Here is a 15,630-nt window from a genome sequence, read left to right as displayed (position 1 = left end):
AGGACTGTTGACACTCCTAATAAAGGAATCGTTGATTGATTACAGAGGGTTAGTTATGTTTGGGGAGCTGGGTCAGAACATTGGGTATATCTAAATCTAGAGAACAACCAGGATGATTAGGGGACTGGAGACTAAAACATACAAAGAATGGTTGCAGGAACTGGGCCTGGCTAGTCTAGTGAAGAGTAGGACCAGGGGAGACAGGAGAGCAGTCTTCCAATATTTGAGGGGCTGCCACAGAGAGGAGGGGGCCAAGCTATTTTCTAAAGTGCCTGTAGGCCAGACAAGGAATAATGGATGGAAACTGAACAAGGAGAGATTCACCCTGGAAATAAGGAGAAACTTTCTGACAGTGAGAACAATCAACCAATGGAGCAGAAGTTGCCCTCAGAAGTTGTGGGAGCACCATCACTTGAGACTTTCAAGAAGAGACTGGACTGCCATTTGTCAGAAATGGTGTAGGGTCTCCTGCTTGGGTGGGGGGTTGAACTAGATGACCTACAAGGTCCCTTCCAACTCTGATTATTTGTTGTTGTTGAGAAGAAAAGGACCACGGGGGACATGATAGCAGTGTTCCAATATCTCAGGGACTGCCAAAGAGAAGAGAAGGTCAAGCTATTCTCGAAAGCACCTGAAGAAGCAATGAATGGGAAAAGTGGGCATGGCTCTTTAAGCAAGGAGAGAAGCAACTAGGAACTAAGGAGGAACTTCCTAACAGTGAGGATAATTAACCAGTGGAACAGTTTGCCTTCAGAAGTTGTGGGTGCTCCATCATTGGAAGCTTTTAAACCTCCCCCAAGTGGCCTGAAGAGCTCTCAGGGAGAGTACTAACAAGAAATGTGATGCTTTCAACCCTGCCATCCTGTCACAAGTAATCCTTTCATCACACCCACCATCCTGCCGAAACTGATAAAGCATCTTGGATGAGAAGTGAAACTTTTTCCAAAAAAACCCAAAGAAAATCCAGTTGCCTTTTTGAAAAAAAAAAAAAAAAAAGCATGTTTGAGACAGCTATGGCTTGGATGACCGAGAATCTCCACAGACACTCTCAAGTTTTTACTAACATTATTACATCTTGTAGGCCATCATCGCTCTCGATGTTCGGTCTGGAGTTTCTCCTGAGCTTCAAATGCTGCCCATTTGTCTTGGCGATGTGGTTTCCTGCGGCTGCTAAGCCATTGCTTTAGATTAAGAAGCTGTCAGTAGCCAAGGCACTATTTCTCAAGGTAGTTCAGGGGTCAGGAGATTGCTGAGGATACCACAGTGTTGTTTTAAAGCAACTGCAGATAATAAGTCATGTTCCGTAGCTGTTTTTTTTCTGGGTCAGCCCTGGAGCAAATTATGTGTATATACAAGCCTGGCCTTATTGATCTGCGCCGTCACCTTATTGTGCGGGCAATTTTATTGTCTAAAAAATAATCTCCACACCTATTAGAGATCCCAGTGTGCGAGTCTGTTTTGATAAATTATAACAAATAAAGTTGCATCTGCAGTTTAACCGTAGAGAACTCTTGAGGTGTGATCCTGGGCATTGTCCTATTTTACACATAAGGTAAAGGTAAAGGTTCCCTTTGCACACATGTGCTAGTCATTTCCAGCTCTATGGGGTGATGCTCATCTCTGTTACAAAGCTGAAGAGCCAGCGCTGTCCGAAGACATCTCCGTGGTCATGTAGCTCAGTGGTCCCCAACCTTTTTTATGCCGCGGCCCGGTACCGGCATCAGCTGGGCGCCGCCATCTTGTTTTGATGAAAAAGTGCTTCCGGTAAGCTCACCGGAAGCACTTTTTCATCAAAACAAGATGGCGGCTGCCAGCTTCAGTGAGCTTTTCCGGGTAGAAATGGCTTTCTACCCGGAAAAGCTCACGAAGTGCTGGGCGCCGCCATCTTGTTTTGATGAAAAGTGCTTCCAGTGAGCCTTCTACCCGGAAAAGCTCACTGGAAGCACTTTTTCATCAAAACAAGATGGCGGCGCCCAGCAAACCAGCGGCCCGGTAGGATTTGTTCCACGGACCGGTACCGGTCCGCGGACCGGTGGTTGGGGACCCCTGATGTAGCTGACATGACTAGACACCTTTGAAGGTGCACGGAACGCTGTTACATTCCCACCAAAGTGTTCCCTATTCTTCTACTTGCATTTTTGACCTACTTTCGAACTGCTAGGTTGGCAGAAGCTGGGACAAGGAATGGGAGCTCACTCCGTTATGCAGTGCTAGGGATTCGAACCACCGAACTACTGACCTTTCCGATCAACAAGCTCAATGTCTTAGCATGGGAATGTATAAAGTATGTAGCCATTTTTGTGGGCAATAACTGTAAGCATTGCATATAGGCTTGCTTTTGTTAGGTGAAATATTGCGTTTGTAGAACAAAAACAATTGCAATTTTGTTATGACTGTGATTGTTTGACACAAATATAGATTGGGCAAAACCTGGCTCAAAAACAGTAACTGTGAGAGGGACCTTGGAGTCCTAGTGGACGATCGCTTAAATAGGAGCCAGCCAGGGGTGGGATTCTACCAGTTCGCACCTATTGGCTAGAACCAGTTGTTAAAATTCTAAGCAGTTCAGAGAACCAGTTGTTAGAAGAAACTACTGGCCTAATCCTGTAAGGAAGGCAGGAAGGAAACATTCTGGTGTTGCTTACAGAAACTGCCTCTCCATTAACCCTTATTACATTCTTGGCAGGACTAGACTTCCTGTCTCAAGAACTTCTCTAGAGTATTTTTTTCCCTCCTTTGCTGGTACTTTGCTTGTGTGGAGTGACCATTTAAGTTACAATGGCACTGAAAAAAGTGACTTATGACTGTTTTTCACACTTATGACTGTTGCAGCATCCCCACAGTCATGAGAGGCCAGGCGAGGAGATGCATGCTTTGATGTGAGTGATATTGAGTTGGCCTCACCAGGCAATAACATGACCACCAAGCCGTGTCCACCCAGTCACATCCCCACCAAGCCACACCTGCCACCTAAGCCACGCCCACAGAACCGGTTGTTAAAAATTTGAATCCCACCCCTGGAGCCAGCCGTGTGTGGCAGCAGCCAAAAAAAGTTAATACAATCCTTGGTTGTATAAACAGAGGCATAGAATCAAAATCATGTGAAGTATTAATACCGCTTTATAAAACTTTAGGAAGGCCACACCTGGAATACTGCATCCAGTTTTGGATTACAAAAAAAGATGTTGAGACTTTGGAAAAAGTACAGGGAAGAGCAAGTACACTGGAGATTTTTAAGAAGAGATTGGACAGCCATTTGTCTGAAATGATATAGGGTTTTCTGCCTGAGCAGGAGGTTGGACTAGAAGACCTCCAAGGTCCCTTCCAACTCTGTTATTCCATTCTATTCTACAGTGATCAAAGGTCTGGAGACTAAAACATTTTTTTTATTTTTTTATTTTTTTATTTTGTCAAACAGTTATTAGATAACAGGTAATAAGTATAAACATGGTTAAAAATACATGAAATGGGTACAAATAAGAAAAAAAAACAATAGAACAGGGATGGTAGGCACGTTTTGGTGCGCTTATGCACGCCCCCTACAGACCACTTAGGAAAGGGATGAGGTCAATAGTAGACAGTCTAATGTTGAAGATTTTGGGGTTGGGGGAAGAAACCACAGAGTCAGGTAGAGTATTCCAGACATTGACCACTCTTTTTGCTGAAGTCATATTTCCTGCAATCAAGTTTGGTGTGATTAACCTTGAGTTTTTATCTATTGTTTGTTCTTGTGTTGTTATGGTTGAAGCTGAAGTATTCATTGACAGGTAGGACATTGCAATATATGATTTTATATACTATACTTAGATCGGACCGAAGGCGGCGTAGTTCTAGGTTTTCTAGGTCTAGAATTTCAAGTCTGGTGGCATAAGGTATTTTGCTATGAGTAGAGGAGTGGAGGATTCTTCTCGTAAAATATTTCTGGACTTTCTCAATTGTTTTAATATCAGATATGTAATGCGGGTTCCAGACTGATGAGCTATATTCAAGTATTGGTCTAGCAAATGTTTTATATGCTCTAGTTAGTAGAGTGATATTACCGGAGAAAAAGCTACGCAGGATTATGTTAACAACTCTTTTTTTTTTAAAACAAGTTTTATTAATTTTTAAAACACACAAATTATCATTATTCATTACATGTTTAAACCTTTTTCATTGTAAATTTAACAAGTCAGATAAATTATGATTCTGTTTTAAACCATTTCCATATAACATACAAAAACCTCTTATTCAGTTTCCCTTTACTTCTCTTTACTCTTATTCAATATCATTATTATTATTTCATCTATTTCTTTCTGACTTAGTTACCATTATTCTCATTCTATATTTCTGCAAGCTTTTACTAATTCTCCCCCAAAAAAACATATACACACAACAAACAAAACATAAAAAAATCTTTTTGGAAAGTAACTTGGACCCAGGTATCTCTCTCTTCATGGACTTCAATTATCTTCATGCTCATCTTACATATCATTACTTATTTTATTTACCATTCTAAGTCTTCTATATTAACTTCTCCACATATTTCACTCTTCTTAATTCTATCTTAATTAATCATCTTAGTTTGAATCATTATATTTGTATCTTTTGTCCATTTTTTATCATCCCTTTGGTCTCATTCCTTATAAAAAGAAGAAAATAAGTTTCTCCCGAAATCATTAATCAGAGTATGATGCCTTTCTATCTCCCCCCTAAATTAATCAAATTAATCTTTAAGATAACATCCAATACCCAATCCGATTTTGCTTGGTACATTCTATCTAACTAGTACATCCAAAATAATTAAATACATAATTAGACAATAAATCCAAATATTAAAAACAAATACTATAATAAAAATTTTATAATAACATCAATACCATAATCTTATTAAACTCTTTAATTAAAACAGTATTCTAAACCTCCCCTATTATTAAATTTTAAAGCCAATCATTTTTAAACATTTTAACATTTTAATCTCTTATCAACTCTTAAACCATTACAATACTACTATCTCATCTTATGTACCTTGCAAAATCTTTTTGAAAAAATTATACTTTATCCATTATCCATAAAAAATTCCTTTTTTTCATTTAATTTCAAAACATTGTAGCTTTTCTCCACCTTTTCCCTTTCTTTCTTCTCCCAACAAACCTTTCTACCCCACCTTCTTCTAGCCTCTGCCTTACTGGCTTCCCTTCTCTGTCGTGTTCCTTTTCCCTTTTGTTTACTATCATCATATTGATTTTGCACCTTATTTTTCCCTTTCTTAAATGTTTTTTAGATCTTAAGTCCTTTAGTTCTCTTCTTTTCTCTCTTCCTTCTTTCTTGATCAAATTCTGAGATTCATTAAAAATGGCTCCTTCTTTTATTTCTTGTTCTTCTGCTGTCTTCATCTGTTGTAATGTTTGTTGATAGTTAGCAAGCGCCATTTCTAAAAAAAGGAAAGCTTCTTCCACACCATCTTTACCATTTTTTTTTTGCTTGTTCATATTATTTTCTTAGTTCCTCAACAGAAAAAGCCATTATAAATCTTTTCTTTTCTTTTCCCCTTCTTTCTTCTTACAACAACCAGAATATTCCAAAGAAAATAAAAAAAAATAAAGCAGTCCCAAAGTTATCAGTCAGTCCAAACCAAGGCAGAGTTCTCACTTTCTCCTTCTGGGGTAATATCAATCAGAGAGAAAGAAAGTCCAAATCTGTTTAAAATCTTATTGCAATATATTCTAGTCTTCAAATCCTTAAGGCATCTCCTCCAACAAAGTCTTAGCATACAAATATTTTCTTTTTAATCCTCTCTCTTCCCACTCATCGCTTAAAACCAATTTTCACCTAAAAAAAATAGGTTTCTTAATATCCAGTTATTTATTCCGTAGGAAAAGAGGGTAAGCTATCCTTTCAGCACCATCAAACTGCCGCTTTTTTCCTCTTCTGGCAGGTATTATTCAGAAAGTCATACTTTTCAGGAATTTTATTAAATATGTCTTAGAGTCCTAGGAGCCAAGAAAAACTTTCTCCTTTCAAGCACTTTCTCCACTTCCTCCTGCGCATTCTTACCTGGCTGCCAGCTTCTTTGTGGCGGCCATTACGGACCGCCGCTGCACGTCCTGGGAAAAGGGGTTCTACCGGCCGGGAGGGGGTCTGCAACACCCCAAACCCCTCTCCGGATCCCCCTACCTTCAGCTGCCCCTGCAGGTGGCTAGCTCGTACCCATCTGGGTGGAGCCCCAAAGCTAGCTAGCGGCAGGGATCGCGCAGCTTCGCAAATCCCTGCCGCTCGCGAAGCCGACAAACCGGAAGTCTCAGGATTATGTTAACAACTCTTAATGCCTTTTTGGCTATGTAGTTACAGTGGGCTCTAGCACTTAGATCATTTGAGATGAGTATTCCAAGATCCTTGACAAAGTTTTTGTCATCAACAAGGTCTTGACTATTCAGCTTGTATTTTATTTTATTTTTTTTATTTTTTTGCCAATATGTAAGATAGAACATTTATTTGTTGAGATGGAGAATGGTTGCAGGATTTGGGTTTGTGTAGTCTAGAGGAAAGAAGGAATAGGAGGGACATTATAGCAATCTTCCAGTATTTGAGGGATTGCCCCAAAAAAGAGGGGGGATCAATTTATTTTCCAAAGCACCTGAAGGCAGGTCAAGAGATAATAGATGGAAAGCAATCAAGGAAAGAAGCTATCTGGAATTAAAGAGAAACTAAGTTATATAAACATTTATTAGAATTTGAAAGAGCTGAAGAAATTATGAAAGGAACGATGATTGCATGAGATAGGAACGTTGGACATAGTATTGATCTGGAAGAATGGCAAAAGATCTGGAATGTGAATTATAAAATAACAAAATCGGCGGCATATAAGGAAAACCAACATAAAATGTTCTATCGTTGGCATTTAGCACCCTCAAGACTGGCTCAGATCTACCCAAATTTAAAACCAAATTGTTGGAAGTGTGGACAACAACAAGGTACCTTCTTTCATTCTTGGTGAACATGCCCCAAAGCAAAAAAAAAAAACCTGGGAAATGATTCAAACATGGTTAGAAGAGTTAACTAAAAACAAAACTGATTTTGTCCCAGAATTATTCCTTTTAGGAATAATTAAAAAAACTATAACAGAAAGACAAAATATCTTATTATTACATATACTAACAGCAGCAAGAATTTCATATGCTCAGTACTGGAAGAAAAACCTCATACCACCTGAAAGCTTAATAATAATTTTAAAAAAAATAGAGTGTGTAGAAATGGATAAATTAACTATGGAATTAAAAGGGGAAACAGACACAAAATATAATGCAGTATGGGAAACATGGTTTATTTGGATTGATAACAGATATAAGAATAGAAAATGTAAATAATATATATAATAGATAAGAGGATATGAAAGTATTGTGGATTGTAAGTTTTGATAGGACACATAAATGTATATATAATGTCACAGCACTGTTTAATAACTATTGGTAGTATGTATAAATGGAAAAAAAAACTCAATAAAGCATTATAAAAAAATAAATAAAGAGAAACTAAGGGTCAATGGGGAAGCCAGATTCATTTAACAACTGGGTTACTAACTTATCAGCTGCAGTGAGTCACTTAACAGCTATAGCAAGAAAGGTCATAAAATGGGGCAAAATTCACTTAAGAAATGTCTCATTTAGCAAGAGAAAATTTGGGCTCATTTGTGGCCCTAAGTCGAGGACTATCTGTACATATTCCCTGTCAATATTAAGCAATTATCTCAGTGGCATAGTTGTTATCTAAATACTATAAGATGACTGTGTCACACGTTGTTGGTTTCTTTTCGTCTAGGTGACGTCATTGTCTACATTAATGAAGTCTGCGTCCTTGGACATACCCACGCAGACGTCGTCAAACTCTTCCAGTCTGTTCCCATTGGTCAGAGCGTCAACTTGGTGCTATGTCGTGGATACCCTCTGCCCTTTGACCCCGAAGATCCTGCCAACAGTGTCGTTCCGCCACTCACCATGATGGAGAGGCCTCCGGTCATCGTCAACGGAAGACATAACTATGAAACGTATTTGGAATACATTTCTAGAACTTCCCAGTCCGTTCCGGATATAACGGATCGGCCGCCACATTCCTTACACTCCATTCCAGCCGAGAGTCAGCTCGATGGCACCTTCCCACCACCCATCCACGATGACAATGTCTCCATGGCCTCTTCGGGAGCCAATCAAGCGGAACTCATTACCTTAACCATTGTGAAAGGGGCCCAGGGTTTCGGCTTCACCATAGCGGACAGTCCAACAGGACAGAGGGTGAAGCAGATCTTAGATGTTCAGGGGTGCCCTGGTTTGTGTGAAGGTGACCTCATTGTCGAGATCAACCAGCAGAATGTACAGAATATGAGCCATGCCGAAGTAGTGGATATACTTAAAGAATGTCCGGTCGGGAGTGAGACTTCGTTGTTTATCCATAGAGGAGGTAAGTCTGGGAAGTCTACTCAACTACAGTAATCTGTTGTGAAAGTTTAAAAATACACTTGATCTGTGATGACCCGGGGCATGACACAAAAATAACAAAGTCACAAAAGTAGAATACATTCCCTTTAATGCTTCCAACTTGGGCTCCAATGTCCGATTATCCTCGGCTGAATATCAAACTCATCCAAAAACAGTCTACAAAGGGAATAAATGCAGTCCGAACCCAAAGTAAAGATAATTAGAAATTAAAAAAACCAACACAAACCACACTGAAATAATTAACACAGCAGATTGCAGACTTCCACAAGATAATGCAGCAACCACAGTTGGGAAGACGCCAAAACCCAGATAAGCCTCGATAAAGATAATGCATTATTTGCTTCCATCAAGGAGCTATATAAAATGTGCCACTTATATCCTGTTCTCCCAGCTGCAACTAATGAAAGGGATCAGGGCCTTTTTCTCTCCCGTAAGCCACGTTGCTCCCTTCTCCACCTTAGGTCTTCCTCTGAATGCCCAGCCAGATTGTGCCCTTCCCCCGTTTCTTCCACAGCCACTGGAGCCACACTCCCACTCCCTGTCAGCTGCTCAATCTCCCCCCTCAGAATCAGATTCCAACAGGGGCATGACATGATCTATCAGTGGGTTGTGAAATAGAAGTCAGTTACTTCCTTAAATATAATAGGTGATGATGATGATGATGTTATCCATTCAATCATGTCCAACTTCTGGTGATTCCATGGACCAGGTCTCTCCATATCTTCCAATCCTGTACTACTTCTTTGATGTCTATGGAGATTCTCAGTCATCCAGGTCAGCGTTGTCCCAAAGGTGCTTTTTTCAAGAGGCAACTGGACTTTTTGGTTTTTCCTTGAAGACATTTCGATTCTCATCCGAGAAGTTTCTTCAGCTCTGACTGTATGGTAGGGAATGGAAAGGTTTATACTCCTTGCGGACAGCTGGTCATTTACATTATTTTTAGAGAGTCATTGAGGCCACTTGGAGGTTTATCTGTGTCCTCAAGGCCACCTGAGTGATGCAAATGGGTGTGGAGCTTTCTTGGAATTGCTGAAAGGACTATATTGTAGACTGGAGATAGATGAAGTTGTATCCCTCCCCCTATGTTGATGGAGGGCTGTTCAATTTTGACATATCTTTGACACCTCTTTCAAACCATTACGGCTTCCCTAAATCCCAAAGGTGTTTTTTTCAAGAGGCGATTGGACTTTCTGGTTTTTCCTTGAAGACATTTTGCTTTTCATCCAAGAAGCTTCTTCAGCTCTGACTGGATGGTGGGGAATGGAAGGATTTAGACTCCTTGCAGCCAGCTGGTCATTTGCATCCTTTTAGAGAGTCATTGAGTCTACCTGGACTTTCTTTGTTTTTCCTTGAAGACGTTTCACTTCTCACCCGAGAAGCTTCTTCAGTTCTGTTTTTCAGGCAGAACCGAAGAAGCTTCTTGGATGAGAAATGAAATGTCTTCAAGGAAAAACAAATAAAGTCCACTTGCCTCCTAAAAAAGCATCTTTGGGTCTGCATCTGACTGTTGCCAACTTTAATGGTGCCCAGACACCGTGTTTTTCAATACAGTAAATTCAAAAAATGTGAACGTAGGCAAAATGCAACATTATAAATTCTCCTTCCCTGTGTTTTAAGACATTAAATACTCCCATGAAGCACACACATGTGTACGTGAAAATTATGGTATTTATGTCATTTTGTGTGGCATAATATTTGATCATAGTACATTACAGGCAGTCCTCAACATACGATCGCAATTGGGCCTCCAATTTCTGTTGCTAAGTGAGACACGTGTTAAGTGAGTTTTGCCCCATTTTGTGGCCCAGTCGTTCAGCGAATCCCCTGAAGTTGTAAAGTGAGCAACAAAGTTGTTAAATGAATCTGGCTTCCCTGGTGAGTTTGCTTGTCCAAAGTCTACCAAAGGGGACCACGTGACCCCAAGACACTGCAACTGTCATAAATACGAGTCAGTTACCAAGAGTTTTGAATTTTGTGTCATGTAACGATAGGGATGCTGCAATGTTCATAACCAGGAGTGGGATTCTACCTGGTCAGACCAATTCTAAAGAACTGGTTGTTACAATTCTGTGCAGTTTGGAGAACCAGCAAATCACGCCACTGGCTGGCCCCACCCCACTCTGCCCCACCCTGCCCACTCACCCCTTACCTGGCATGCGTGCCATCAAACTTGCCTGCGTTTGGTAAGTTGCTATTTTTCCTTTTTTTTTCCCCCAACCATCAGCTGTTCTGCTGTGCCAGGAGATTTAGATTAGTTAGAAAGCAGGAAATCGTTGGATTTCTTGCTTTCTAGCTAATCTAAAAGCAGGGCTGAACCTTCCTTAGGACTGAAGCTTCTATTTTTCAGTGCAGACTCAGGTAGCAGATTGCAGAAAGGTAGATCTCTGAGTGAATCTGTGATTCTGTGATCAATTCAATCTGCCTGCCTGCTTTGCCTGATTTTGGGTAAAAGTTGCTCTATTTTTTATTTAAAAAATCAATATTTACATAAATATTTATAATATTTACATACAAGCCATGCCCAGCTAGTCACATGACACCAAGCCACACCCACAAATTAGCCCATGCTCACAGAACCGGTTGTTAAGAAATTTGAATCCCACCCCTGGTCATAACTGTGAAACATGATCAAAAGTCATTTTTTGCAACGACATTGTCACTGTGAACTATCACTAAATGAACAGTTGTAACTACCTATATAAGTTCTGCTTCATATTGCACTGCTTAAATGTGATTTTTCACTTGTGGAATGATAGAATGATCGCCATCAAACTGGCAAAGAACATAAGCAGGAACTGGCTGCACATGAAATAGGCACCCATGTTTATATCGCGCAAGATGCCTTCTCTTTGAGACCGTTCTCCATATTACAAAATTCGTTTCAGATTGTACCGTTATCCGGCTGGCGTGAATACATGAATGCTCAGATTTATAAGTCATTTATAAACAATTAGTGCAGATTAAACTTCATTAGAAACTATCCCGAGGAATTAAAATTAATTGAACTGACTTGCAAAGAGAGGGGAGTCCTGTGACTGTCTACAAATCTGGAGTAAACAATGAAGGGACCTCGGATGGCTTGTTTAACTCCTGGAAACTGATAGAGAGATCGTTCCCGACTTACAGCTGTTCATTTAGTGACTATTCAAAAAGTGACTTATGATGATTTTGCAACAGCACTGAAAAAGTGACTTAGGATGATCTTTCACACTTATGACTGCTGTAGCATCCTCATGGTCATGTGGTCAAAATTGCTTAGCCACTGGTTCATATTTATGACCGTTGCTGTGTCCCGGGTTCATGTGCTCCCCTTTTGCGACCTTCTGAGGAGCAAAGTCAGTGGGGAAGCCAGATTCACTTAACAACCAGGTTACTGACTTATCAACTGCAGTCATCTTCTTTTAACAACCCCATAATCCCTTACGGGGTGGAGAGTCTGGGCAACTGAATGGAGCTGAGTGTTTAATGGCCAGATACCCTTCCTGTTGCCAATGAGGAGTTTTGTTCGGCAGATATTCTCATTGTGCCCAGAGAGAGAAATATCTGCCTGTACCCAGGATCGAACTCACAGCTTCCAGATTGTGAGGTGAGAGCTACACCTCTAGGCCACCGCATCACTCGACTTATCAACCACAGTAATTCACTTAAAAGCTGTGGCAAGAAAAGTCATAAAATTAAAGTCACTTAACAAATGCCTCGCTTAACAACAGAAATGTTGGGCTCAATTGTGGTCATTAAGTCTTCCTGTATTACGAATATTCCTTACAGATACAGAGAGGTTGATATTTCTTTTACATAAAAAATACGAAAGGCACATTATGGGTTTCGCAGGTAAAATGAGGGGAGAGCATCTTTTTTTTTCCCCAGCTGTGACAAACCCTAGAATAGCTTTTAACTGGAATTGAATATTTGTTTTCATACCAAGTAAGAGATTAATTCACTTAAATGTAAAGTAATTGCTTACCTGGCATTTAGGTGGGAGCAGAAAACCTGAATTGACTATCCTTCTGGGAAATTTACTAGTGATGTCTTCTTGTCAGGGAAGGCTGGTGTGCCAATTTGTATGCTATTTGTATTCTGAGAACGAAAACATCCTTAAAATTACATGAGAATTTCAAGCATTAAAAAAGCCACAGAGAACAGCACACGGTCTGTTAGAGAGAAGTTCCCATGTCTAGAATACTGCATCTACACCATAAAAAAGATGTTGAGACTCTAGAAAAAGTGCAGAGAAGAGCAACCAGGATGATAAGGGAACTGGAGGCTAAAACATACGATGAACAGTTACAGGAACTGGACATGGCTAGTCTAGGGAAGAGAAGGACCAGGGGAGACAGGAGAGCAGTCTTCCGATATTTGAGGGGCTGCCACAGAGAGGAAGGGGTCAAGCTATTTTCTAAAGCACCTGAAGGCCAAACAAGGAATAATGGACAAGGAAGAGATTCAACCTAGTCATTCATCTATAACTTTCAGTGTTTCTAAACTTCAGGCTATAAATGGTCCTTTTGTTTCCATTTTGAGGATTGCGCAAGCCCTCTCTGTGTCCAAGGTCATCTTTTGTTATTCATGAAAGGGGTATTCCTTAAATGTATTAGAATTTTTGTCACACAAAGGGTTGAAACAGAGTCTCTTCTTCTTGGCTTCAGTCTAATTAATTTGAAGAGAAACCACACACACCCCAATCTGTATCAGATTCTATTGTTTTAAAATAATTCTTCCACAAAAGGTTTAAATGCTTCCTTTCTCTGAAACTTTCAAGAGGTAATTAATATCTTTTCTTTAAAAAGTAATAATAATTATCTCTATCTTAGTTATCCCTTCCAGCTCATGAATTCTTTGTACAATTTTGTCTTCTGTATAAATTTTTGTAAGTCTTATTATGACATATTTTGGCTCTTAGTTAGGGAGGGGAAACTCCTCCTTGACACATTTATATTCATTTGTTGGAAGAAATTTCCCTGGTTCGTTCCCAGCTAGGACATACCAGAGAAGCTGAGAAAAAAATGGATGCAAAAACCAGCTGCCAAAAAGTGGAATTCTTTTAATGTAGGAAGGCAAGAAGCAAAAAGTGACACAGCTCAAGCGTTCCTGGCTTGCAAGCAGCTTGGAAGTGTGAATCTGAGCTTTTTATGCTTAATTCCCCTTTGAAGTCCTGCAACTTGATGGGTTTTTATGTGTTTCTGATTGCCCTGGGTTTTGTTTTCCTGTTTTACTGGGTTAATCGTGGTCCCAGGTCTTTTGTTTTTCCTATCCTTGGAGTTTAATCCTGTCAGGGGCAGGAAAAAGGGAATTTAGGTTTACCTTGGAGAGTTTATTTTTAGCCTGATTCCCCTTATCTTAGTGGCTCTACTTAAGGGGTCACCTTTATTACATTTGTAACAGCCGTTAGCAGGGCTGCTCTGAGTTTTCCTTTCAGTTGGTGCGTCTTAGTTTTCTTAAAGGGGGAAAGGCTGGCTTGAGTCTCTTGGCACTGTTTTCTTAGGTTCCTGGCACTGTCCTTTTGGGGTGTACTTCCCACACATTGCAGCAAGCTAGCTGATCTAGGGTGATCTCCTCTGGATTCCTTTGATCAAAAGGAAAAAGCAACAACAGATCACATGTTCTGCCCCTTTTACACACCATCTCAACACCCACACAAAAAGGTGGAGCTCATCATGCAACACTGCTTTTGTTGTTTGTGTTTGCCATCTACCATGTCCTGTCTTGGCAAGGAACATATTCAGTTTCTTCTTTTTAATTTTCGGTCACTGTAGGAAAAAAATAGAGTGAGGCTTGTCGAGATTGAGATAGGAAGGAATTTAATTATGTCTCCTGGAAAGATTCTCTGTTTGTTTGATGGAACACATTTTTACAGTCTTTGTGATTATCGTTTCCACCACCATCCCGCCAGATTATTCCCTTTTTAATTGCTGTTTTTATTCTACATCTCTCACGTCACGACAACTACTCCTGTCAAATCACTTCCCTTCAAATTGGTTTTGCAAAACAGGAAAAAAAAATTGCCAATTATCTCACACCTCCCCCCAAGTGGCAAATAGACACTTGTGGGAGAAAGATGTTCATTATTTCGCTCCCTCAAATGGTTTCTGAATTATTATCTTCAGGATGGGGTGAAGTCTATTCCAAAACACATCTGTACAACTGTCATGCCCCTGATGGAGACTGACTCTGAGGGAGAGGAGGAACAATCAACAGGGAGTGGAAGTGTGGCTTTGGAGGTTGTGGAAGAGGCTGGGGAAGGGCAGAGGCCTGCTGGGCAGTCAGAGGAGGACCCAGGCCCATCCCCTCTCCATCCTAGGACACGCAGGGAGGAGAGGATAAGGGAGAGACGTGGTCTACTTAGGAGAGGGCCTTGACCTCTTCATGGGCTGCAGCTGTGACAACTGGATAAGAGGACGGACATGCATACTGGCGAGCGCTGGAAACAAAGCGTGGAAATATCTCTAGTTTATTGTACCTCTCTGAGTTTGGCGTCCTTCCCAGTGTGTGTTCTGATATCTGTGGATGTCTTCCAGCCCTTATCTTGCCTGGTTTGTGTTGTTTTTTGTTCTTGTAACTGCTTGTGTGGGAGTTTTTTGTCTCCAGTCAAGGATATTTGGAGCTTGGCAGCAAAGTGAAGGAATAAAAGGGGCTTCACTGTTTTTTGTGACTGTGTTTATTTTGTATCCCACCCTGGGTCATCACAGCAACATTTTGAAAACAAACGATAAGAAGGATTAAATAGTTGGTGCTCTCTGACTTCCTGGCAGACATTTCATGACCAAACTAGGTAACATCATCAGTGCTAGAAGGGAGTGGGGCTAAAACTCAGTTTATATTCCAGTGGTTTGCCCTATTAGTATTGGTGGGAATGAACTTAGAGGTTCCTTGGTTGGGCTATTTACTGTTAGCTTGTTTGTCAGTTCTTTGATTGGGGTGTTGTTGACTTGATTGTTGGTCTGTTGTTAATCTTGGTGTTAATCTGTGCCCATCTGGGGGCTTGTTGGTCAACAGACCAACTATCAAGAAGTGAACAATACCCCAACCAGGAACTGCCAAATTATCCTGTCCTGAAAATAAACTGGCCAAGGGGTCTTTTCTTTGCAAATAAAAGAGGGCACAAATAGATCTCAGATTCTCAAACTTTCCTTTGCCAAATATAAGGAAAACAAGAGCCTCT

The 15,630-nt window shown here is 40.4% G+C and overlaps 1 protein-coding gene across 12 annotated transcripts in view; it reads left to right on the top strand.

The window, feature by feature from the left end:
* Window positions 1–15,630, top strand: part of MAGI2 (membrane associated guanylate kinase, WW and PDZ domain containing 2) — a 585,270-nt gene that overhangs the window by 475,735 nt on the left and 93,905 nt on the right. For all 12 annotated transcript variants that reach the window (XM_087967823.1, XM_087967826.1, XM_087967821.1 and 9 more), the window contains one exon: window positions 7,798–8,433. In XM_087967823.1, coding sequence (XP_087823949.1) covers window positions 7,798–8,433 — 636 coding nt within the window. The remainder of the gene's footprint in view (window positions 1–7,797; window positions 8,434–15,630) is intronic.

The sequence above is a fragment of the Notechis scutatus genome, chromosome 6 (assembly GCF_049901735.1).
Source record: "Notechis scutatus isolate UNSWTSFEM ecotype Mainland chromosome 6, rNotScu1.2, whole genome shotgun sequence".
Classification (NCBI taxonomy): domain Eukaryota; kingdom Metazoa; phylum Chordata; class Lepidosauria; order Squamata; family Elapidae; genus Notechis; species Notechis scutatus.
The sequence above is the reverse complement of the archived record's forward strand: the minus strand, read 5'-3'. Positions and strand labels throughout refer to the sequence as shown.